Source organism: Natrix helvetica (assembly GCF_964273705.1).
Source record: "Natrix helvetica genome assembly, chromosome: 2".
Taxonomy (NCBI): Eukaryota; Metazoa; Chordata; class Lepidosauria; order Squamata; family Natricidae; genus Natrix; species Natrix helvetica.
Window position 1 is genome coordinate 122,430,761 of NC_138552.1, and position 24,555 is coordinate 122,455,315.

At 40.3% G+C, this 24,555-nt stretch overlaps 2 protein-coding genes across 3 annotated transcripts in view; one reads left to right on the top strand and one right to left on the bottom strand.

The window, feature by feature from the left end:
* The window catches only part of SETDB2 (SET domain bifurcated histone lysine methyltransferase 2), a 57,474-nt gene extending 50,861 nt beyond the window's left edge, over positions 1 to 6,613 (top strand). The window contains exons 23-25 of the mRNA XM_081943856.1: positions 538 to 609; positions 1,680 to 3,913; positions 4,619 to 6,613. Of these exons, the coding sequence (XP_081799982.1) occupies positions 538 to 609; positions 1,680 to 1,816 (209 nt within the window). The 3' untranslated portion in view covers positions 1,817 to 3,913; positions 4,619 to 6,613. The remainder of the gene's footprint in view (positions 1 to 537; positions 610 to 1,679; positions 3,914 to 4,618) is intronic.
* The window catches only part of RCBTB1 (RCC1 and BTB domain containing protein 1), a 28,005-nt gene continuing 9,319 nt past the window's right edge, over positions 5,870 to 24,555 (bottom strand). For both annotated transcript variants that reach the window (XM_081944390.1, XM_081944389.1), the window contains exons 3-12: positions 23,734 to 23,884; positions 22,483 to 22,649; positions 20,506 to 20,664; positions 18,588 to 18,695; positions 16,910 to 17,052; positions 14,896 to 15,086; positions 13,642 to 13,768; positions 12,934 to 13,085; positions 11,669 to 11,799; positions 5,870 to 6,762 (exon numbers count right to left, since the gene is read on the bottom strand). In XM_081944390.1, coding sequence (XP_081800516.1) covers positions 6,622 to 6,762; positions 11,669 to 11,799; positions 12,934 to 13,085; positions 13,642 to 13,768; positions 14,896 to 15,086; positions 16,910 to 17,052; positions 18,588 to 18,695; positions 20,506 to 20,664; positions 22,483 to 22,649; positions 23,734 to 23,884 — 1,470 coding nt within the window. In that variant the 3' untranslated portion in view covers positions 5,870 to 6,621. The remainder of the gene's footprint in view (positions 6,763 to 11,668; positions 11,800 to 12,933; positions 13,086 to 13,641; positions 13,769 to 14,895; positions 15,087 to 16,909; positions 17,053 to 18,587; positions 18,696 to 20,505; positions 20,665 to 22,482; positions 22,650 to 23,733; positions 23,885 to 24,555) is intronic.

The window sequence follows — 24,555 nt, forward strand, 5'->3', positions numbered from 1 at the left end:
GACTTTGGACCACTGTGCTTAAGTAAGACCTGGGTCAACGCAGCCGTCTACCAGGAGATTTTGGAGCACTTCATGCTTCCTTTTGCAGACGAGATTTATGGGGATGCTGACTTCATTTTCCAGCTGCCCACACTGCCAAAAGCACCAAAACCTGGTTCAATGACTGTTGGATTACTGTGCTTGATTGGCCAGCAAACCCCATAGAGAATCTATGGGGCATTGCCAAGAGAAAGATGAGAGACATGAGACCGAACAATGCAGAAGAGCTGAAGACCGCTATTGAAGCATCCTGGTCTTCCATAACACCTCAGCAGTGCCACAAGCTGATAGCTTCTATGCCACGTTGCATTGAGGCAGTAATTAAACAACTTTAAAAGTTCCTTGCTACAGTTAATGTTTTGAATTTAGATGCAACTTCGGATATGGCATTGATAAAAAGGTGATTTTAAAAAATACTTCTGATCATTATTGTCATGCATATTTTAAAAGAAATTTGTATTTTTGAAGAAATATCAGCATTGTTCTTTCTATCCTTAGAGTATGAAAAAACAGTCATATCACTTTTTGATTGTGGTCTCTTTGAAAATATTCTTAGAGCAGCCCATTCAGGTATGTATGAAACAAAATGTAATAACTCGAATCAAGGCTATTTCTTTTAAACTAGTTAAGAATACAAATAAGTAGATAAGAATGCAGTATTTTTTAAGTACTATTTTCCTTTGGTCATGTCAGTCATTTGATCTAGAAAAAAACTCAGCAAATACTATTTTCAGGCAACACAGTGAAACCTCCATTTAGCAGACTTCAGATGCTATAGTATAAACCAATTTTTCTACCCAACCATCTCCACAAAACAACAAAGCATTACTTTCACTGTATGGCTTCAGTGGCAATTTGGACCATTTTTATGATGATATTATATAGATGATACATTCTATTATTTAATGTCATTTGTATAATTATAATACAAATGATGTAAATTGGCACTCTGACACAACTTGTATAGATGTTTGGACCTCATGGATACTTTATCCATGCAAATGATCCAGTAAAATGAAATGTAATGATATTGCTTTGCAGGCAGACAAAGGATGGGGACTATTTTATTACAAATCAATACTGGTGCTTTGTGCCAATTCTGCCTCGTTTACTTCAGTTGCATTCTTAAATGGACTTGTATGTGACTTTGTGGAACAATACTTTTGGATTGCTGTGCCTGGCTCTGCCATTCTGGAGTAGGGAGAAAGCTCTTGGTACACTGCTTCTCTGCTTAGAGTGCCTCTGGTTGTTATTCTTTGAGAGATACATAGAATATCTCTTTTACATATCAGTTATACTTTGACAATTTTTCACCAACAAGTTTGTGGGTTTTGTTGTTTCTGTTTTGGGGGCAGATGAAAAAGGGAAAAAAAGAGAGGAAAGGAAAGGGGAGGGGAAATCACAGAAGAGAAGGGTTGGCAAAAATAATGGATGGCCCCCATCACTGCCCACTTTAAGATGCCATATTTGACATTCTCCCTGAAGGTTTATGGCCCTTATGTTTCCCCAACCTTGTTACCCTCCTGGCATTGCTCTTCTAAATTTATATATTTTAATAGAAATGTGTCTGGCATAAATAATATGTTAGATATATCTCTGCATATATTGCTAATCTTAAGCACTGATTTTAATTTATACAGGAACTGAGGGAAAAATTCAGGAACTAATGAATAACCGGAAAAGATTGGATTCTCAGATTGAATTTTTAAGAGATTTAAAAGAAACAGTATTTCCTGTCTCAGAAGACATAGATACCTCAAGTAGTATCTCTGAATAACTCACCATCTTTAAAATGTTCAGTGATTTTTTTCCAGGTCACTTTCGTATAACACATTTTACACATGGATAACTGCTCTTTTACCATTTTTACAATTGAAACCTTTTTGATTTAGCCAATGTTTTACCATTAGTTTTAAATTAAAATGTATACTTCCAAGATTATAGCTTCAAATACCTTCTATTAGATGAAAATTGATGGAAGAAAATGAGTGAATTCACCATATATACTTTATCTGCTGTTGGCATTATTAACATAGTACTGTAAATCACTCTGGTTTTGGTTTACGTTTATCTTAGAGCTACCAGATATGGGTTACGATACGATGATCACTAGGAGATAAAAAGACAGACAAATACCCAATATATCCTGCCACTTAATGGTCATTCAGGTTTTTGCAATTCTGACTCGGTATCTCTTATCATATACACTTACTTAATTTTCCAAAGAAACTGCCCTTTCTGCTTCAGGTTTTATGAGAAAGATTGTGCATATATACTTATACATATATTTAGATAGTGGTTCACTGTGCTAATGAGGCCAATTTATATAAATCTCAATTGGTTCACATCAAGTTAAACATTTCAGCAAACCTGCCACTTAAAAACTTCGTGTCTTAAAGAATATTCCAAATTGCTTAATTGCAAGTAATAATTTAGTAAAAAGTATTTTCTAATAATGTATAGTTATTTAAATGTATACATTTGTGCTCCTACATTTACATCCCCATTACAGAATTTTTAAGATTGGACCATTTTGAAAATAAACATGAATTAGGAGCCAAAACACTTTTTTAAAATGTGTATGTGATTCAAATTAAACCATTAGGTATCAGATAACAGCACAATCATTAAACCATGGCAATAAAAGAAATAATAAATTACTCCTGTCCAAAAATTTGCACTTTCAACATCATAAACCTCAAGTGATTGCCTATTGTTGGTGATGTAGAAATCAGGAAAAAGACAGGAATAAGGTTGATGGGAAAAGGCACCCCTGAACACTCCAGGAGCTCCCTTTTATTGTAATTCTCCTCCACACAGCAAAAGCTCATTGGACAACATAATACATTTGGCAAAGCTGATTGGTACACAAAAGCAAGCTATCCTCATGAACAACTCATAGTGTAGCTACGTGACTCACATGTTTACTGACTGAATTCCTGTTGCCTGCTACGTGCTTATGCCTGCGTGCCAAATCTATCGTTCCTTCTGATAAGGGAAGAGATTAGAGGAAGAAGTTAAGTTTTCAGCGTGGTTTGCCAGCTACTGAGTAACTAATTTCTCCACACCTATCATGCAAGGTACTTAATCTTTTCTCAATCCTTTGTGAGGGCCTCCTAGAAACTGAGATTTAGATAAATTTGCAACAAGGACTAAAGTGTTGTATCTTATGATTCTTGATGAATGTATTTTATTTTTCTCTTTGTACACTGAGAGCATATATACCAAAGACAAATTCCTTGTGTGACCAGTTACACTTGGCCAATAAAGAATTCTATTCTATTCTAAAGTAGAAAGTAACATACCTCCTTCCCTTCCTGTTATGCTTCGGTCTAGCTCTGAGCAGACCTGCTTTCTCAACCTTTACTTTTTTGGTATCATTTTTATTAATGACAGAGGAGAAAATTGCTTTTGAGAAACTCTCCAGATAGCAACTTTTCTATGGTTCAGCTTCCAAGTCACTGACACCCTTAGGTGGCATAACCATCTAGAGGCAGATTTCAGTGGACTGAGCAACAGATGACTCAAAGCCCAACACCAGTATGCAGCCTATTCCTCCATCATCCATTTCTTTTTATGTTTTATTAAACAATTTTAAGACAGCATGGCAGTGATTTAAAAACTAAACTACTGAATATTGGACTGCTTCAATAGAGAAAGTGGTAGCCATTTGACTTTAATTGTAACTTCTGAAGTATGAGCTAGTTCTGCATACTGTAATTTTAACATAGACAAATCAGGGTACGTACAGTGAAGGACAATAGTATCAGAAGTAATACAAAAAATACTTGTATTAAATCTCATGTGAATAAGAGATTAAGAGAGTAACATCATATTAGACATTTCAGATTAACAGTTGGAAGGGACCTTGTAGGTCAGCGATGGCGAACCTTTGTTGGCTCGCCTGCCACAAGTGGGGGGAGCGCAGGGGGGTCATGTGCGGGCGTGCCGCACCCATAATGCAACGCGTGACCCCCGTGTGCATGCGCGCACATTGCGCGACCCCATTTTTACATGCTTTTTTCGCCCTCCCCAAGCTCCAGAGGCTTTATAGGAGCCTGGGGAGGGCGAAAAGAGCCTCCCCCGCCCTCCCGGAGGCCCTCCGGAGGCTTCAGGGATCGTCCGGAGGCTCCCCTGATGCCTTCGGAACTCTTAAAAACACCCTCCGAGCAAACCGGAAGTCCGGTTTGCTCGGAGGGTGTTTTTAAGTGCTCCGAAGGCGTCAGGGAAGCCTCCGGATGGTCCCTGAAGCCTTCGGAACGCTTAAAACGACCCTCCGAGCAACCCGGAAGTCACTTCCAGTTTGCTCGGAGGGTGGTTTTAAGCGTTCCGAAGGCTTCAGAGAAGCCTCCGGACGGTCCCTGAAGCCTCCGGGGGGCAGGGGAGGCTCTTTTCGCCCTCCCCAGGCTCCTATAAAGCCTCTGGAGCCTGGGGAAGGCGAAAAATAGCTTTTAAAAAAGTGAACTTAGCTGGCCAGCGTGTGCGTGCGCGCTGGCCAGCTGACAGGGCAGCACCTCGCATGCCCTGACAAATGGCTCCGCGTGGCATGCGTGCCATAGGTTCGCCATCACTGTTGTAGGTCATCTACTCCAACCCCCACATCCAAGCAGGAGACCCTACACTAGGTGTGTCAAATTGGTGGCCTGTGGTTTGAATGTGTCACATGCAGGCCATGCCCACCCTAGCTCCGCGAAGGGAAAAATCATGAAACATCAAGTGACAGCAACCTGACACTGAGTTTGACACCCATGCCCTATACCATTTCTGACAGATGACAGTCCAATCTCTTCTTGAAAGCCTCCAGTGATGAAGCTCCCACAACTTCTGAAGGGAAGCTGTTCCATAGGTTGATTGTTCTGTCAAAAAAATTCTCCTTATTTCTCTATTGAACCTCAATCAATTTCCATTCATTATGGAAATTGATCAATTTCCATTCATTATTCCTTGTTTGGCCTTCAGGTGCTTTGGAAAACAGATTGACCCCCTCTTCTCTGTGACAGCCCCTCAAGTATTGGAACACCGCTATCATGTCCCCCCTGATCCTCTTCACTAGACTAGCCATACCCAGTTCCTGCAACTGTTCATCATATGTTTTAGTCTCCAGGCCACTAATCATCTTTGTTGCTCGTCTCTGCACTCTTTCTAGAGTCTCGACATCTTTTTTTATAGTGTGACCAAAACTGGATACAGCATTCTACGTGTGGTCTGTGGTCTTACTAAGGCTTTATAGAGTGGTATAAATCCTTCATGTAATCTTGATTGAATCCCCCTGTATTAAGGTATTAAAGTAGTCAATTTGTTCTCCACTGCACAAAAGCATTAGTAGTAACAGCTTCAGATTTTAAAAAAGACAAAAATGGCCTTAGAAACAGATGAGCTAATTCCATTTTAATAGAGATTTTTAAACAAGATGATTATTAGAAATCCATGGCAACAGATATGCTGAAGCAGCACAGGATAGGTTTTACGCATAAGGGTCTTTTAAGCTCACCTGATTCTGGGCAAGATAAGAGGACTATGAGGGGAAACCTTAGTCATCCAAGAAGTGATTTCAGTAAATAAATGAGCAGCACCAAGTCAGAGTCAAACATCAGTCACTCCAAGGAGAAAGAAGCATAACTCTTCAGATAAGAGAATTGAAAGATCAAACTTTTCTATAGCAAATAACAATAGCTTTTCTCATGTATTCACATTTCAGAAATGCTGCACAAATAATTAAGTTCCTAAATTCATTCCGACTTTTTTTTGGTGAAAAAAGGAGTCCATCCAGAATATCACAGTCATATAAAGATTATTTAGTGTATAATTTTAATAAAGTTTAGAACTCACATTAGGCAGGCATTCATTTTATTATATAGATTATACATAATCGCAATGCAAAACAGCTTTCCGACAGTCATTTACTTTGAATGATTTAAGTCCCCAAAACAGAACATTATGTAATTATTTTCCAAACATAATACACTTGAAAAGAAATACAAAAAACAATAATTCTAATTTGTTTAGGAAAAATAAGCTGGTTCTTCACCATTTCAAGTTATTGTATAACTCACTGTACTTACAGTGCAAATCTATTACATCCTACTGAATTCAGTGAGACTTACTCCTAGAAAGATGTATAGAGAAATGCAGCATTTTTCACAAATTCTTCTCAAATGACTGAGTGCAAGTTTCCTTCATATATATACAGAAATGATTATTCCTTTCTCAAAACTCCCTTTATTCCATATAAGATATTTTGCTTCTGGTTGTCATTAGAGTGCTTCAAAAGAACAAGAGGTACCACAATGTGATTTTAAAAAATTAACAAACCATCTCTGCAAAGAATCTCTGACATTATTTTGACTACTTCTACTCACTCCACCTGTTCTGATTTTCTCAAGAGTTACTTAAAACAGTAAATAGAGCGAACTCTTTGGAGTAACAAAACCCAAGTAAAGTGCTTGTTGTTTAATTTGGAATCCCTTTAAGAGTACAGTTGTTGGGCATTGTGGTTTTATACTGCAGGTGATATAATTAATTGGACCTATGAAAAAAAGGCCTGAAAGCTGTGGAGATAATAGTCCAAAACAAAGACACCTCTCAGTTCTTAAAGGCTCCATATTTACTGGCTTTAGCAATGAATTCCTTTAACAGAGAACCATCCATTTGCCAGAAGGCAGATGTCTGCGTGACTTCAGTCAAATGATTGATACAAAACTTAAAGCAGAATTCTTCTAAATCCTAGATAGAAAACAAAAAAAAAATTAAACTCATTCAAAACAAGTTTTAAATTAAAACATTCAATACCACCAATGCCGAAGAAAGTATTAACAGCATACACAACATTTGTTATGTTCAACTAGGTCATTCTGCCATTTGTTTTAACCACAATAGAAAAGGGAAATATTTTAATTTTACCTGTCTTCAAATCTTTTTCCATGTAGGTGAAAATACAATTTGAAGTAGATATAAATAGATATAGTAGCATTAAGATAGCACTTTTTAAAGTATTTTATTTCCAGTTTATATTAGATTAACTTTGAATTAAACTACTTCAAGGTGGACTATCTGGATTGAACAAAAGCTTATCAACAAGTAATGCATTTGGTATTAAAAACAGAATAAAAGTATTATGATGGGACAAATTGTTTTGCATTCTTAATGCAGCAGAAAAACCACTCTCTTAATAGATAAATCATCCCCAAAACTTCACATATGTTCTCTCATAACACACTTGGATCAATTTGCCATAACACTGGAAATAATTATTCTCCTGTGCTCTGCTTGGAGAGTCCAAGCATGGGTTAACACAGCCTATCTGCCCTAAGACTGAGTAGATTTTTCTTTGGTCATGCCTCCTTTGCCTCATTGAGGTCAGTTTAAAAACTCAGTCCGCCCGTTAGGACTCGTTTTGGGGAGCTCTTCAGTCCTTGATAGTTAGACTAGAACTCTCCAAGCAATTCACAGTAGATTTAGTTATTTTTTATTTTTCTTAATGTTGTTATTCAGTTAGTATAGAGTTAGGATTTAATTGAAATCCAGTTACCTAGAAGGGTTGCTGAGGTGACAGTTGGCAATTCGACTGGCAGCTGGTTGCACGCAGCGGTCAGAATAACAGAGACCACTTGTCTGGTGGCTGACGGCGGTTGCGAAAACACCAGGAAGGTTTGCTATGCGTTCCCGGCCGTTTGAGAGCATCAGGAGCATCCAGAGAGCCCTGGTGCCGCGATGGTGTTTCTGAGCCTCCGAGTAGTGCGGCGGCCATTTTGGAAGTGACGCCTTAGTGCGCTTTTTAACGACCGCTCATCGAGGCAGGGACGGACATTAAAGCTCTCCTCTCAGCAACGCGAGGCAGTGGTGGCCATTTTGAAGACTAAAATTGTCCGTCTTCCTTATGTTTGCTTAAGGACACTAATTGAAGTGGGAAGGATCTGTTCAGCAGCGCGAAGCTGCGATGGCACTTTAAAAGCGCCAAACCGCCCCTTGCTCCGACTCAACCAGAAACAGATCCCTGGAAATCGCGCCTCACCACCTCAGCGCAGATTGCCGCAGGGGAATGCTTGGCCCTGTCTGGGGCGCTGGCAGGGCTTTCCTCCCCTTCTAGTTGACATTTCCTGTTGCAGGAAGGCGGCATTGGAGTGTCCTGGCCGTCTAGCCAGCCTCCACCTCTCAAGCAGATCTGCAGACGCTGCAAAGCTAGCTGGCCAGCGTCAAGTGTCCTTCGTTATTGCAGCCTTGCCTCACAAGCCAAGAATCCAATCATCTACAGTCCACCATGGCAGATGAAGGTTTGAGGGCAAGGGAGGAACTGGCAGGTTCCTCTTCAAAGCGCAGTAGGCCAGATCCTCCCAAACAAGGGGGGAAAGGGCGGAAGGGCACTGGGGGGAAATCCACCCATTGTTCATCAGGGAGTAAAGGCCCCAGGGTTCCATAAGCCTGCAGGGCCAAGTCTTACCTTATGAGTGTGACAAGGCTCCAGGCTCACCTCCCCCCATATCTGAGGAATGAGAAGTCCCCTCTCTCCAGGGGGATCAGTCTCAATCCCTAGAGAATAGGGACTCACAAATGGGATCTCCCCTTGGGATACCCGGATTCTCCCAGTTCGTCCGTAAGAGAGGAGTTGGAGCCCTTTCAGTGTCTCCTGCCAGAAGAGGTCTCCTTAGCCCCTGTTACATGTAAATGTCCCCTGCCTTCCTCCAGGTCCAGGCCTGCAGAAGACAAGGCCCGGCTCTATCAGCTGAAATGAGGGAGGTTATATCTCAGGCCATCTCCCAGGGCGTTGTGGAGGCAACACGACAAAAAGAGTCCAGAGGTGGCAAGGGCCTACCACCTCATTGAGAACAGGGAGCACAACCCCAACTCTCCAGGTACCTCTGTTACGACGGAGGTATCAGCTTGGGAGGGGGAGGTTGCAGACAAGTTTGAATTATTAGAGGATGAGGATATGCCTCCTGATAAGCCCGCCTTCACGGGTCTCTTCAAACCATCGCTATTTAAAGCTATTCTACATAAGGCCAGGGCTTCTACAGAGCTAGGGCAGCTAAACCTAAGGACAAGGCTGTTCCTTCTGCTTCCCAAGGCCCAAAAGAGGGTCTTTTTAAGGAGACAGCTCCGGACCCGGAACTCATTCCGGTCCCTGACTTGTTCCTGGATGTTGTGCAGCGTCAATGGGCACAGCCAGGAACATTGGCCAACCCCAATGGGGGGGGACAAAAATTTATATTCCCTGGAGGCTAAAATGGAGGACATCCTGAAGTTGCCAGAGGTTGATACCCCAGTGGTCTCCTTGACTTCCAATTCTGCCGTGCCTGCAGAGCTCATAGATGGCCTCAAGGCAGAGGACAAGAGGGCAAAAAAAGCATGCCATAAGATGCACCAGGCGGCCGCCTGGGCCATTAAGGCCTCAACTTCTGCTTCCTTCTTCACTAGGGCATCCTTACTATGACTACGCCAGTTGAGATCTAAACCTCCCTCAGAAGGGTCTCATTGGCGTCACGATCTTAACAAGATCATTACAGCAATGGAGTACTCCAAGGATGCCTCATTGAATGTGGTGAAGTTCACCTCCCGAGCCTTAGCCTCCAATGTAACTTCACGGCGCCTGATATGGCTCTGCCACTGGCAGGCGGACATGAAGGCAAAATGGAAGCCAGCTTCAACTCCGTTCAAAAGGGGGCATCTCTTTGGAGATTCCTTGGAAATGTTTTTGATAGAGACTAAAGATAAGCGAAAGATCCTCCCCCCCCTCACAAAAAGAATGAGCCATTGGGCAGAGCGACACCTAGCATCAATAAGAGCGGATCACATATCTGGCACCAGCAATGTCAGGGCAGACTGGCTGAGCTGACAGACGATCGACAACTCTGAGTGGCGTCTACATCCAACTCTGTTCCAACAGATAGTGCAGCGGTTCGGGCAGCCACAAGTCGATCTGTTCGCAACTGCAGTCAACACGCAGCTCCTGAGATTCTTCTCATGCTACCACTCGCCCCAGGCAGAGGGAATGGATGCGCTGAGGTCCAGGTGGCTCCCAGGCCTCCTGTATGCCTTCCCGCCCCTGCCACTCATCCCGCAGGTAATCACCAAGCTCCTGGTGGAGGAGGCAGAACTCATACTGGTAGCTCTGCATTGGCCCAGGAGGTCCTGGTATGCGGATCTGGTCGATCTGTCCACACAAAAGCCATGGAGAATTCCTCAGGAGCAGATCTCCCTCAGCCAGGGGGCTATCAGTCATCCAGAGCCTCAGTGGCTCCAACTAGCCATATGGCACTTGAGGGGGCGCTCCTGAGGAAACAAAACGTATCCGACAAGGTCATTCAGACCATTCAAGTGTCCAGAAGACTATCTACAACACGCATCTATGATGCAACCTGGACTGCATTCTCCATTTGGTGCAAGCAGCATGACATTGTAGACATTTCAGCGTCCATACCTCAACTTCTGGACTTCCTTCAGGAGGGGTTGGACAAAGGGGGTGGTCCACTATACTGGCTAGAGACACACATCAGTCCTTGAGTCAGCACCCTCAGGTCAGAAGCTTCCTGAAGGGTGCGACCAATATTCGACCTCAGGTGATGCACAGGTACCGTCCTGGAACTTACCGTACTATGAGCCCTGACCACCGCTCCATTCGAACCTATGAGAACTGCCAGTTTTTGGCACTTGACTCTCAAAACTGCCTTCTTAGTAGCAATTACTTCTGCTAGGAGGGTATCAGAGATTGCGGATTTCTCTGTCAGGGAGGAACTGTGTATCGTCCATCATGATCAGGTCATCCTGCATCTTGACCCTTCTTTCATACCAAAAGTGAATTCTCACTTTCACAGATCTCAGGTGGTGATCTCCCGAACTTTTGCCCCAAGCCTAAGCACCCCAAGGAACGTGCCTGGTACAAGCTGGACGTTCGATGAGCAGTCCGCATATATGAACAGGACTAAGGACTTCAGACATTCAGAGTCATTCTTTGTGTCTTTTCAGCCTGGGTCGTTGGGTCGTAAGGTCTCATCCTCAAGCATTGGGCGTTGGATGTTGTGGTGTAAGCCCTGCAAAAGAGTTTTGACTCTCATGGGGGGGAGGGGTGCCCAGCATGACTCCAAGGAGCTGAACTGAATTAGATCTCAGGCTCTTACATTATTGTTGTAAACACAAGCATTCTGCAGAGCCCAAGGCTCAATTCCTTAGTCCCAAATAATGTTATGGCAGCTGAGATAAGGTCCAACTGGTCAGAAAGCTCTAGTAATCTGACCAGACACTAAGTTGAGTATGAGTCTCAAATGCTAAATCATGTATCTGGCTTCATATCACCTGGAAATTCACAGAATGCAAACTGATGAAGATATAAATTGCCAACAAACCCATCTTTATCATTCTAAAACATTTTGTTGCTCATTTCTATCACCCAAGATGACTCTCCAAATATGTCTTCACATAGCTCACCCCAAGACATATCACTCAAACACTCCCAGGACAGTACTCCAATTTCCCACCAGTATTCATCCAGTGTATATGCATACACACACGCACACACCTCCTTCTGACTTCCACCTCCCCTCTTAAAAGTCATGTTGTGCCTGGCTGCTTCATTGTTTCCCTAGCAATTCCCCCACGTGCATTAGAGAGGGCAGACTAAAGGGGACAGCTGATTTACCTCTGCATCATAGCGCACTGCTGCAGTGAGCAGCGAGAAAGCATTCTCCACTGTGATTCCTCTTTTGATGAGATGCTGGCACAGCTTTTTCAATCGGTTTTCACAGTACGATGTAGCCAAATCCAGTAGCCCTGAAATTAAGAGTTCTTTAATCTTATGCAGAATCTCCTGCACATGGGTCATAAAGTATAAAAAGTTGCACTGAAAATGTAAAATCTTTACACATCTTAGGAAGCAGAGTTCACCAGAGAAAGGCATATTCAGTCCATTGTCCCTTCTCAATCGGTTCTGTCAGTTTAAGAGAAAGTAGACTGAAGAGGCCTGACTGATACGTTCTTTTGATCCCTTCCTGTAACTGCTGCGTGCCCAGGATGTGGACAGCTTCTATAACTAATGCACTATGTACAGTCATCTAATGTGCAAAAGGTCTGTGAGTTTCATAGGAGGTCTGAATCCAGAGAAGAAACCAATCTTGCTGTCATTCCTAGGGTACAACGGAACCTAATATCTAATCAGCAAGGTACAGACACAAATTCAGCAATATAATGGTGCTTTGGTATCATATATGCAGTGTGGGATTCAAATAATTTAACAACCGCTTCTCTGCCCTAATGATTTCTTCCAGCAACCAGTTCACCAAACTGCTCACAAAGTTAACAACCGGTTCTCTCGAAGTGGTGCGAACTGGCTGAATCCCACCACTGCATATATGTATATTCGCCATTTAAAGAGATTCTCGGGTCCCTATTGGAACGTCTGCCATTCTGGAAATGGGGGAGAAGCACCATGGATGGAATGGTTTGCATGCTTTCACTTTTGCTGTAACTGCTTGGGGAATTTGGGGGGTGGGGAGAGAGATGGCCATCTGCACTGACTCCCTCTCTGCCGGTTCCAGCAAAATATTAAAGGTTGCAACGCCCCAAGGAAGACCTCTTTGCACCATGCAGCCTTGGAGTTCTCATAACATAACTGTTTCAAGAGTTTTACTTTCTTGAGAAGGTAGATGACCAGGTGCCTTACAGAGATGCCATTTTTAACCTAATATATTCCAGAACCTAGATTGGTTTGTTTGAACATTCTTTTCCCATCAGTTCACCACAGAACAGAACTGCAACCTGAAAAGGCAAGATGGACAGCAGAGGCACCAAGAGCTGCTAACATCTGTGGTAAGATGACATCATCTCCCTATCCCACTGAAAAATGAAAATGAAAAAATTATCCTCTTTAATTTCCCAACATAATTTTGTCAAAGATTCCATTACTACCTATAGCATCTTCAGGTGGCAAGTCAACATTATCGGTGTATAGGTACTCAAGAAAAGCACGATACACTGGATAGGAAAACTGATCTACGTCTATCACTTCCTTCTCATCTTCATTCCAGTAGGACTGAAACATAGTACGGAAGTGCTCACATCTGCAAGAAAAAAACACTGTAAAGCCTCCTCCAAAGTGTGCACATTATTACATCAAGAACAGAAGAAATATAGGTAGCACATGGCTTCTTCAAAATGGTCCACTCTCATTCCCCGGCAGCATTTTTGCCATTGTGAACAATCCTAGGATTTTTCTATTAGTCTAAAGTCCAACCTGCTGTCCTAATAGCTATGGACTGTACACCGCCCCGAGTCCCTTTTTGGGAGAGGGGGGCGGTTTAGAAATGCGAAGAATAAATCCTAATAGCTATTTTCACATGAGTAATTAAAGCTGTATTTTATATCTAGTATTCCACAAAAACTGTAGCCTCAAAATGAAAGATTACCCAATGCTTTTAATTTTAATCAAATTTAAAAGTACCTATTGACATATTAATCTATTCTTAATCTCACTTTAACACCTATAACATACTAAGCAATTAAAAAGGATGTAAAATGGCAAGTTCATTAAAGAAGCAAAATAAAATACAGTATACTACATTAGTAAGATGATTCAGCCATTTATTAACCATCTGGATGATTAGTTTAAAACATTACCTGATTTTTAAAACAGCTTTATGTACATAAATGAATTTTCCATCTACTCTAAACTTTAGATCTGATGTTTCAGGGCTGTCAAATTCTCTCTTCAAAGACTCTGTCACTGTTAAAAATTCCTCATGCTCTGTAAAAACAATTATAACACCAAAAGAACATAAGAGTCAATTCATGCCAGAATTCAGAGTTTTACACACATTTTTTGTTAGCTTTACAGAAGCATTCCTGTACTGCATCCCATAAAGGCAAAGTTGATCAATGATCCAAAACTATATATAGTACAGCTTTCACCAACACACTACTTCATTTAGATTTCTACATGACAAGGAAATATATCATTCTTATAAAGAAATTGTGTTCCATGTAACTGGGCAGATCTGAAATATGAAACAAGTCTGATTCTAGAAAGGAGTTCTTAAAACAGAATATTGTGTTTTAAGTGTGGCTTCTTAAATTCTAACACAATCAATATAGTTTCAGATTTGGGGTACTACAGTTCTCATCAGATGCCAGGATTCATGTTCTTTGACTATCAGTATTTTGGTATTTAGGTAGGTAAATCCGATTTGTCATTCTTCCTACTCTTCCAACTTCCTGTACAGGGAACAAACAGCAGCACCACCTGAAAAGCCCCTTTATGCTTTCACAACACTTCAGTTCTCATTTCTTATAAAAGTCATCACTTTAATTTTATGTTATGTAAGTTACATTCACTGTATTTCAGCTCCACAAACAGGATAATTTGATGTATTCTGTGAACATTATTTCCTGATCATGAATGTATAAAATTTCAAAACACACACACACACAAAATGCAAATTATCAATTATAAACTTATAAGTCATGATGGCTTATAGGTATCTCCCACATCTGTCCAAGAACTCTCAAAATGGTTCTGGGAGTTGAACGTTGTGTGCGAAAGATGCTATTGAAAGCCAAAACCATGAGTACTAATACTACTTTTATTGTAAGATCACAACCTTTTGCAAATCTGAAAGTGCTTCCCATCTCCCCAGCCTTTATATACTGGAGAAGAAGGGAAGGTCAATTCTAAGATGCTTTCTCAAACTCCATTCTTAATTGAGGCTCAGATTTTGATTACAGCCCCCCCCCCCAAAAAAACCCACTCCTCTTCTGTCTAGACTGTAGCTCTTCTTCTTTTCTCTGAAGGTTATTGCCACAGTCCATTACAGGCCTCCATGAATATGAGAAATTTTCACTTCTGCATCTGACATTAAGTGTACTAGTTCTCACCTACTGAGAGGAGACGCCACATCACAGCAGGAGTGGAAAAGCAAGCAAACACATCATCTGTGCAGGAAAAGTGAGTAACATGGGGCAGGACCACCGACTGCCCCCGACACTGACCCCACATGTACACTAAGCCACTCTGTGTTTTGGCAGCAGATGTGTGAGTGGAATGGCAAGCAGCAATCTCGACAACCCTACACAAGGATAAAAGCAGACCACAAGTATTCAGCGCCAGATATGTCACATTTGTCTCGTTCTTATGGTGGCCAATCATTTGGTGCCTGATTTTGCTTTCACTATCATTTTGTTCCAAAACTCAATCTAGAGTCTTAAAGGTTAGGTACCTCCTACAGGTAATATACTTACTGAGTAAAGAAAATGAAGATAAAGATGAGATAAAATAGAGCAGAATAGAATAGAATATGTAACTGATCTCTGCGCTTTTGTAGACAAGAATGAACAATTCTGTGTCCAATTTTGGTCACCATGATACAAAAAAGATACAGAGACCCTAGAAAGTATGCAGAAAAGAGCAACAAAGATGATAAGGGGTTTGGAGGCTAAATTGATGAACAGTTAAGGGAATTAGGTATGTTTAGCCTAACAAACAGAAAGCTTCCTTCCAGTATTTGAGGGGCTGTCATGGGGGGGGGGTGTTCAACTTATTTCCCAAAGCACCTGATAAAAAGCAATGGGTGGAAGCTCATTAAGAGATCCAACCTCGAACTAACAAGAAACTTCCTGACAGTGAGAACAGCTTGGCACCCGCTGTTGTGGATGCTTCATTATTTTTCAAGGGAAGATAGCACACCCCTTTTACTTGGATGGTAGTATATAACGCACCTGCCTTGAGTAAGGGATTGAACTAGAAGACCTCCAAGATCCCTTACAACCTTATGATTCTATATTGTGAAGAACTCAGCTAAGGACTTGCCTCTCCTTTGCCATCTTAACCCTTTCCTCTTCAGATTCAGAGAAAAAGCTTTTTCCTATGTGTGTGTGCTAATATTTGTGCTTACAAACAACTCATAAACAGAGTCACTTGGCTAGTTGGGTGGATAGGGACATTATTTCCCCATCCAGCTGTCTGCAATTTATTTAAGCAACTGGTGGCTGATGGTAAGTACTGTGGCCCATATAACTTTGGGCATGTAGAGTATAAAATAAATAACTTAAGGGGGCTTCATTTCATTGCACTTGTCATCTTTTATCTTTATATTTTATTGTTTTTATAGAAAATTTTACAGAAAATTATTTGACTGTTACTAGTTTCCCAGGGTCACCCAAGTAGCACAAGGTCACTGTACTTTGGAGATAAGAAACTGTTTCTCAGGAGGCAACCTTTTCTTGAAAGACAGAAAGAAGCTGGTGAGAAAGATTTGAAAAGTGGGAAATGATGGCTGTTGATTCCAGGCACTCTGAAGTGTTGAAGGTCTGTCCTTTCCAGGTGATCCTGGGACAAGACTCTTGAAATATCCCTGGGTGCAATCCAGAGAAGATAGGTGTTGGCTGCAAGGGAAAGACAGCCTTGGGACAAAGGAAATCAGGTGTTGGCAGCCCAAGAGAAAATGCTTGCTGACAAAATAGCTCAACTCTATGGAGAAAGGGGATTGTAGGGAAAAATGTAACTGCATTACATGCAAAGAAACTGTTTCTTTAGATATATGGGCACAATTAATGATAAATCACTGCCACATTCCTATTCTTATTTAGCTGAAGCAGAGAAGGGTGGAAGGTGTGGGTGGAAGATAAGTACTATGCATTAACTGCCTTAACAGAATACTGCATACATTATTTCACCGGTATGAAAAGAAAACTAAGAAACTTGCCTTTCTTTGTTAAACAAGGGGGAAAATCAAGAAGAGCCCTTTTGCACTACATATTGGATTATTCCCCCTGAACCCAAAGTGCTCATTAACAAATGCATGCACAAATTTGTTTTCCAGAGCCATGAATTAGAGGTAGCTGATACAACCCTATTCCCAGCTCAGCAAGCATTAGCTGCAGTGGCATTTACCTCTCCTTTTCCATCATGATTTGCACTGGGCTGAGATGGTTGCTTTTGTTGCCAGTCCCCAACTGCCCATAAGTGTTTGCTCCCCAGGCATACAGTAAACCCTCATCTGTTAGTGCTAGCGTGTGTGCATAGCCACAGGCAATCTGCAAATAAGTTTATAAAGAAGGTAAGTGTTAGTATACATACCACTCCAGGATAGCAGTGAAAGGAGTTTATCACTGAAGCATAATACAAGCTGCATGCTTCATATGCTAGAAGAGAAACCCTTATAGGAGGCATAAAAGCTTCAGTTATTAACAATTTTATAGCATATTTAGGTATCAGTTGGCTAGTCCCTAAAAACAGATTGGTAATTCTTCAATCCCAAATCTATACCCCTACTAGGGCTGTGCACACTTCCACAATTATTAGGGGGAAACAATGACCTCTAGCAAACATAGCATCTTTCTGCTCTTCATGAAATAAGATCAGTCTTTTCCAGGAGACTGAAAAAGGATCATTCTAGCTAATGAGTTCATTTTAATGGGTGGATTCCCTTAGGTAGCAGCTTCCTTTTACAATCTCCAAGTCTGGGAAATGTGGGCTGCTTTAATGAAGAGCAGAGATGGTGCTCACTGGAGGTCTGGAGCACTTACAGGTAGTTCTTGATTTAGAACCACAGCTAAACGATAGTTCAAAGTTATAACAAACTTGAAAAAAGTACGTTATGAAGTTACGACTACTGCACTACCCTTCCAGTCATGTATTTGCATTTTGGGTGCTTGGCAGCTGGCTTGCATTTATAGCTGTTCCAGCATCCTGCAGTCATGTGACCACATTTTGCAACATTTTTGTTGTTTTCTAGCAAAGGCGACATTGGATAAGCTGGATTCAAACTTATGACTATGTGATGCAGTAGCTCGCTTAACATTGTAAAAACAGTTGTACCATTGAGTCTGGTCACACTAAACTTACAACTGCAATGACTTACAACCAGAATTCCTGGCTCAGTTGTGGTTGTAAGTCAAGGACAACCTGTACTTTTAATTGTTCCGGCTAGTGCCTGCTGTTACTGAAGCCAAGACAATCAAACATGCTGGAAAAGCTGAAACACAGAATATTTAAGAATGTGTACACTGAATGCCTATACCACAGCTCTGACTTTGCACTTCAGATACTACATGTTGTATATTATGCAGATTCCAAATGCCTTGAACAGCAATTACTCTGCCAGGGAACAGCACAGAGCAATCTATGGTATCACCACTTCTGCTGCCTCTCAGTTCCTGTCCACAAATGCATACTTAAGCTGTAGAAATCCATCAGAACCATCCATAATGTACTGAAGAGAAGGACAAGATTGCTAATGAAGTATGAAGGGCAAAAGATAAAGGCCAAGGGACTAAAGCTGATTTGTCTACACCTGATTTTTCTCAAGCTTTCAGGAGTTTTCATTTGCTTTAAATATCCCAAGGTCATTCTCCAAGAACATCTAAGAATGCAGCTGTCTGCACGGTTCAAAAGCAAAACGTTCAACATGCATAACTTCCTATCCACTTATTTAAAAATCAGAATTGGAAGAGATCAGTGAAGTAGAGGTTACACTCCCCTTATCTCATTAATAAGGAATCTTCCCAAGATTAGAGACAATTTCCCAACAATCATTCAAGCAACAGAAAACACAGACCTCTCTACTCACCTGCATTACACAGATACCTTGAAGTGCCGCCACTCTGCATGGAGTTAACTGATTGCCATTATTCCCCAGACCAAGTTGTCCATTGCCGTTGTAACCCCAGCCATAGACCTGGGGTGAGGAGGTGGTTAATTAATCATGTACTTTATTTCTATCCCAAAAGCCCCTGTTCTGGGAGAATAGAAGTGCTAAACCAGCAGAAGTTCAAAAACTTTGAAATAGAATGCACTGAAAGAAACCTTATTTTAAAACAAAGTCTTGTACTATTTCCTTTCTCATTTCCTATGTTCATAAATATACTTTATTATTTTAGAGGATAAATCTTAATTTTATATTAAGATGTTTTTTTACAGAGATAGAAAGTGTCTTCCATAGTTTACAGATTATTTTTGGATGGTGTAGAAGTCTGGATTTCCTATGAAACAGAAGGATTGGATCAATGCTACTCTCCATTGTGGTAGATAAGGTCAACAGGTATAATAGTATAATCTGCTTTCTATTTGCATATATAAGACAGCTTTCCACACCTATGCTTATAAAAGGTTACTGTACTGCAGAAGTGACTGCACTTTTTATACAATCACCCCTGTTTTTGAGCTTTTTATCTGTATCACTACTAGTAACAATTAAGATAAAGAGAATTACCATGAACTCCCTAGTTCAACACCTGCAGAAGGGACAATATTTCACTTAAGATACCTGGAAAGACGACTAACTGCTATTGACAAGAAATGTCATTGGGCTGCCTCTAGGTATTGTAGTCTAGTGACTGCCTTACATAAAGTAAATTAGTTAGTAGATCAACTGGCTAAGTTATGACCTAGGAAGATGTTATGTAGCTTGCAGCCAGTTCCAGGAAGTTTGTCCCCTTATCATTCTGGAAGTTTCTGACCAATTGAAGGAACACAAACTGGTCTACTTCCTTCTCATCTGTAACTCTGTAGTTTATTCCAGTAAAACTGTTGGCAGTCACACAATTTTGAGCTTATTGTCACTGAATCCTAGATCTGTACCAACACTCCTTAAATGGATATTGAAATAAGCAAGGCCTGTACTACTTGGAAAACAGCCCTGGGATCTTTGGATAATAAACCTATAAAGAATGATAAGAGATGTAAGTCAAAAGGTCTCACAGACTGAAGACTAGCCATCTTTTCCCAGGTATCACTGATACTGCAGAATTTCAGAAAATTTCTCTGAATTGCTCATATATACTTCTGAATCTATTTTAATTGGCCATATGTTTAAAGAGAACAAAAAGGTAACTTTTCCTTTGAATTAAGCCAGTCTCCAGGAGAGCAAGAGCAAGGTCTGTCTTCATTCTGCAACTCCTGATGCTTCATCTGCTCACATCACACATTTCTATTTTATTTTTGGGTTCACTTCAAATGTACACCTTCTCACACAATTGGCTGAAATTCAAGGCTTTGAGACAGATTTTCTCACTGAAGAGAGATAGACACTTGATGCTTTAAAACTTCTCATAATTTTTGAAGCAATCCTTTGTATTTTATTTGAAATATATACTCTTGTTAAGCATTTTGCCAAATTTAATTTGAAAATTTTCAAAGGTTTGGCAAATTTATAGATTCTGTGCTAGTTCATATCCTCCAGAGAATTTTTAAAAATGCAAGGGAAGGAAATTGACTGAAAATTGCTCCCCACTTCACCAATATATGCCATTTTCACTACCAACAGAAAATACTCCAGAATTATGTTCCGAAACAGGCTCTAGTCAGCAAAGAAAACATCCTTGTGCAAGAAAGTGAAATGTAATATTGACCTGCAGAACAAGTAGATGAGTTTTGTTTTGTTTTTAAAAAAATCTCAACAGCACTTTGTTGTATGTTTTCCATGAAATACTTTTAATACTTCTGTTTGCAGAATCAGAGGCAAATGTGGAAGGCCACCAGATGCTTACCTCCCCATTATCTATGACTACAACGGAAGAGGTCTGACCGCAGGCAATGCTGACTGCTACCTTAGCCTGTAAACAACTGGAGACTCTGCGAGGAGTTGGCTGGTTTGCAGTTGATCCTGACCCGACTTGTCCACAGTTGTTATAGCCCCAGGCATATACCTTTTAACAAAGAACAAAGAGGGAGAAATACAAACCTTAATAGATGAGCAGAAACATTTCCCCAAAGCATATACTGTTTAACAGTGCAGGTACCAAAGTAACTCACTTTACAAGCCACAAACAAGTAACATGGCCATTTATGATCTACTTCAAAATACTGATGTGATTAACTTCTAATTACTGGCAACACAAAGCCATTAATATGGGAGTTTCTTCTAACGCACTTGGCTAATGAAAGTGTGCATTTTACCTTGTAGCATCCAGGCAAACCTTCAGTTAGAAAGCAAACATTTTTCTGCAGGAAACTGGAGCAGGGACCCAGTCAAGTGGGATCCCATTTGGAATCAATGCCTGTTATTACTTTTTTTTCCCCAAAGACAGACACAGTTTAAATACTGTTTTACAAATTAAATGTAATGTTCATCCCTGAATGAAGGAATGGCCCAGTTTCACTGGATAAAGGAAAAGGCAGCTATCAGATTTAAATTGTTTGCCTTCCTCCAGTATCAGACTGCATTTTTCTCAGCTTCCAGCATTCAGCATTCACTGGTAGAGGATGGACAACACAATCTTTCTCCTCTGGTTTTTCCTGACTTCTTTTCATTCTAAAGTAGGACCCATGCATTAGAGGTGGGTGGCCTTCTATCCAACAAGTCTTTTCTGCATTATTCAAAAGAAAACAAAAATCACATAAAAGTGAAGTGAAAGAAAGAGAACTGGATTCTACCTTAAAGAAAGCCCCAAGTATACTTACAGCTCTCTCTCTCTCTCTCTTCTTCCTAATTCTTCCTCTAAGAAAAAATTCTGACCGTGCAAGCCTGTGTGCTCATTACTGTTAGGTAGCCAAATCCTCAATACTAGAGGAGGAGGAAGAATGCTTACACCACTATGATGCATGAGTAAGTAAGTAAGTAAGTAAGTAAGTAAGTAAGTAAGTAAGTAAGAGCAAACAGCCTTCAACTCATGAACAATGATAAAAGGTAAACTAGCAACAGGATCTACATGTCAAAAATTATCTCCTTGGCAAACGTTATAGCACTTTTTATACTAGGCAATTTTCAAAGGTTTATATCTGATAAACTAAAACTAACTAACTTCAAAACTAACTGTAAACTTTCAAGACTTGAAATGGAACATTATCCCCTTCACGCAAAACAAATAAACTCTAGTACCTGTCAGATATGTAATTAAACAGGCTCAGTCTCACAGAAGAGATCACATTGCCTCCAAATGTTATCCCAGAGTCAGACACTTTCCTTAAACATGTGCCCACACAATTTAAAGGAGCCAAGTTTCAAATTTCTGCATACATTTTTCTGAAACTGGTCCTCTTCTTACTAAAACAGGTATAGTATATCTATAAATTTTATTCTATCCAGTTGAAAAATTTAGAAATTTCAGCACTTATAATTTTCCAAGCAAAGGGGAAATTCAACCACCATTATTCCAAATTTTATTTTTGAATCAGAAAGCCTCCTACTAGATCAAAAGAAAATAGGTCACTGTCTCACTGGGCACCAAATCAATGAAGCCCATTCAACCTTTATTTTTACGCATGAAATCTTGTTTTTTATTGCTGCTACCGAATACTTGTACAAAATATAAACCCCCATGAAATCAGATTGCCGAGAGTAACTTATTTCCTGTATAAAGACAAGAACTTTTATTAAGATAAAATCTGAGATATTTCACTAAAAAACACAGATTAATGGTAGTATTAATACCCTTTCTTCAAAGACAATTTTCAAACATTTACCAAACAAAAGTATATTCTTAACAGCAAAACACTGAATAGCTAGTTAGAAAAGCAAAACTTACATCTCCATCAGATGATAATGCAAGAGAATGGTGGGAACCACAAGCTACTTCGGTTATTTTCTTAATGAGCAAATTAGTAGAAATCTGAATAGGCATCACACCCTGGTTGGTTGTCCCATTCCCAAGCTGACTATATCCATTATGTCCCCAGGCATAAACTTCACCATCTACCCAAGAACAAACAAAATGAGGATGAAACATGCAATTAGGCAACATTTGTATACCTACTCAGACAAAACAAGATTATTACATTTTAATAAGCACTATCATTATGCTTGGTCACATAGCTAGTCAGTTGTGTAGATTGGGTTTGCTTTTTATCTACTTATTATGATTATTATGATCATTTCTCTATTGACTTGTTTTATGGGAGGATAATGCAGTGGTACTGGAGAACTTGAATGAATTGGCATTACTTGACTGGGAAAAAGTTAAATAGCAATTAGTTAAAATTAAATGCACACATTCTTTCTGTAGTGTGAAGAATGTAAATGAGAAATATACTCTTCATCTGTAAAGCTTATCACATACATTTATCCATGTTAAACATTACAGTTATTTTAACTAAGGAACTTCATTATGCAAAGATCTGACACTCTTCAGAAGTTTATGATGCTGGGGAAAATGGAAAGAAAGAAGAAAGAGGATGACCAGGAGCAAGCTGGATGGTTGAACTTAGTTACAACAACGTGTGCATAGTTGGAAGATCTGGAGCTAGGTGGGGGACAAATTGACTTGCAGAAAATCTATCTATTGGTTGAAAAGACTTGACAGCAACTTGATGGGATATAGTTTATCAATCAACTAAAGGAACATAAATAAGCATGTTATCCAGCATGATTGCAAACTAAACTTCCAACACACTTTAAACATGCACTTACTTTAGTTTTAAAAATCTAACTTCTAAATACTTGTTGACACAAGGAATGTTGTTTCACCATATATATTCAAAAATTAAAAAGGAATGAACATTCAATTTCTATCTCCTGTGAAGATATAATTATGTTACCACCACCCCATGACCCTCAGTCACTGATAGAAACACATAACAAAAATGCAGGCCATGGCTGCAAAAAACCTGTCCAACCTATTGAGGGGGAAGAAAAGTGACAAATACAATTCACACCAAGATGATGGGCCCCACTGACAGAAGCAGACTCCCTCACTAAAACCATTTTTGCATGCTCCCCCTAACTAAGAATCACATGCTTAGATTTGTGCCTCTAATACTGCTCAGAAAAAGTTTCCCACCTTCTGTACTAAGGATCACATGTGGCCCACTTCCATAGCTAAGACTGCAGATCCTCTTTCCGCATAAACCTTCAAGTTTTTTTGGTACAATTGTACTCTGATTATCTCCAGTTCCCAGACAATTACTGCAGTTTAGTCCAAATACAAAAACCTGAAGGGGAAAAAGGAAAACCAATGAGCTGACATGGATATGTTCATTTATGGCATGTTTAAAAAAATCTAAATTGACTTTGCGGTGTATAACAGATTTGCAATTAAACTGCGATTTATAAATATGGAATAAGAGTCTATACATCATTTCAAATTCAGGCAGGCTATTTGGAAGTATCTTGGGATTCTAACAGTTTCAAGTTGAAAATGTTTCCAAATGACCAAATTATTTCTGTGTTTTATGCTTTTATGTAGAGCAGCGGTTCTCAACCTGTGGGTCACGACCTCTTTTGGGGTTGAACGACCTTTTCACAGGGGTCACCGAGGAGTCTCCCGTGTGGCGGAAGGAGAGGGGTGGGTGGGTGGAAAGTAGGAGCCGGAATGGAGACGAGGAGGGGGAGAAGAGAGACGCTGGGAAAGCAGCTCACTCTGAGTGATGGAGGTTGATGGGCAGAGCTACGGAAGCCAGGAGGTACCATTTCTGAGGGGTAAAACAAGGCGGGGAAAATAAAATAAAGGAACGTGGGATGCGCGTACGCCGAGATTCCCTATTAAGGCTGTTACCCATGGTTAATTGATTAATCAGTAGTTGGCAAACCACATTGATTAATCAGTCAAAATCCACATTCCTTCCTCTCTTAATCCTTTGGCGCTTAATCTCTTTTGCTTACA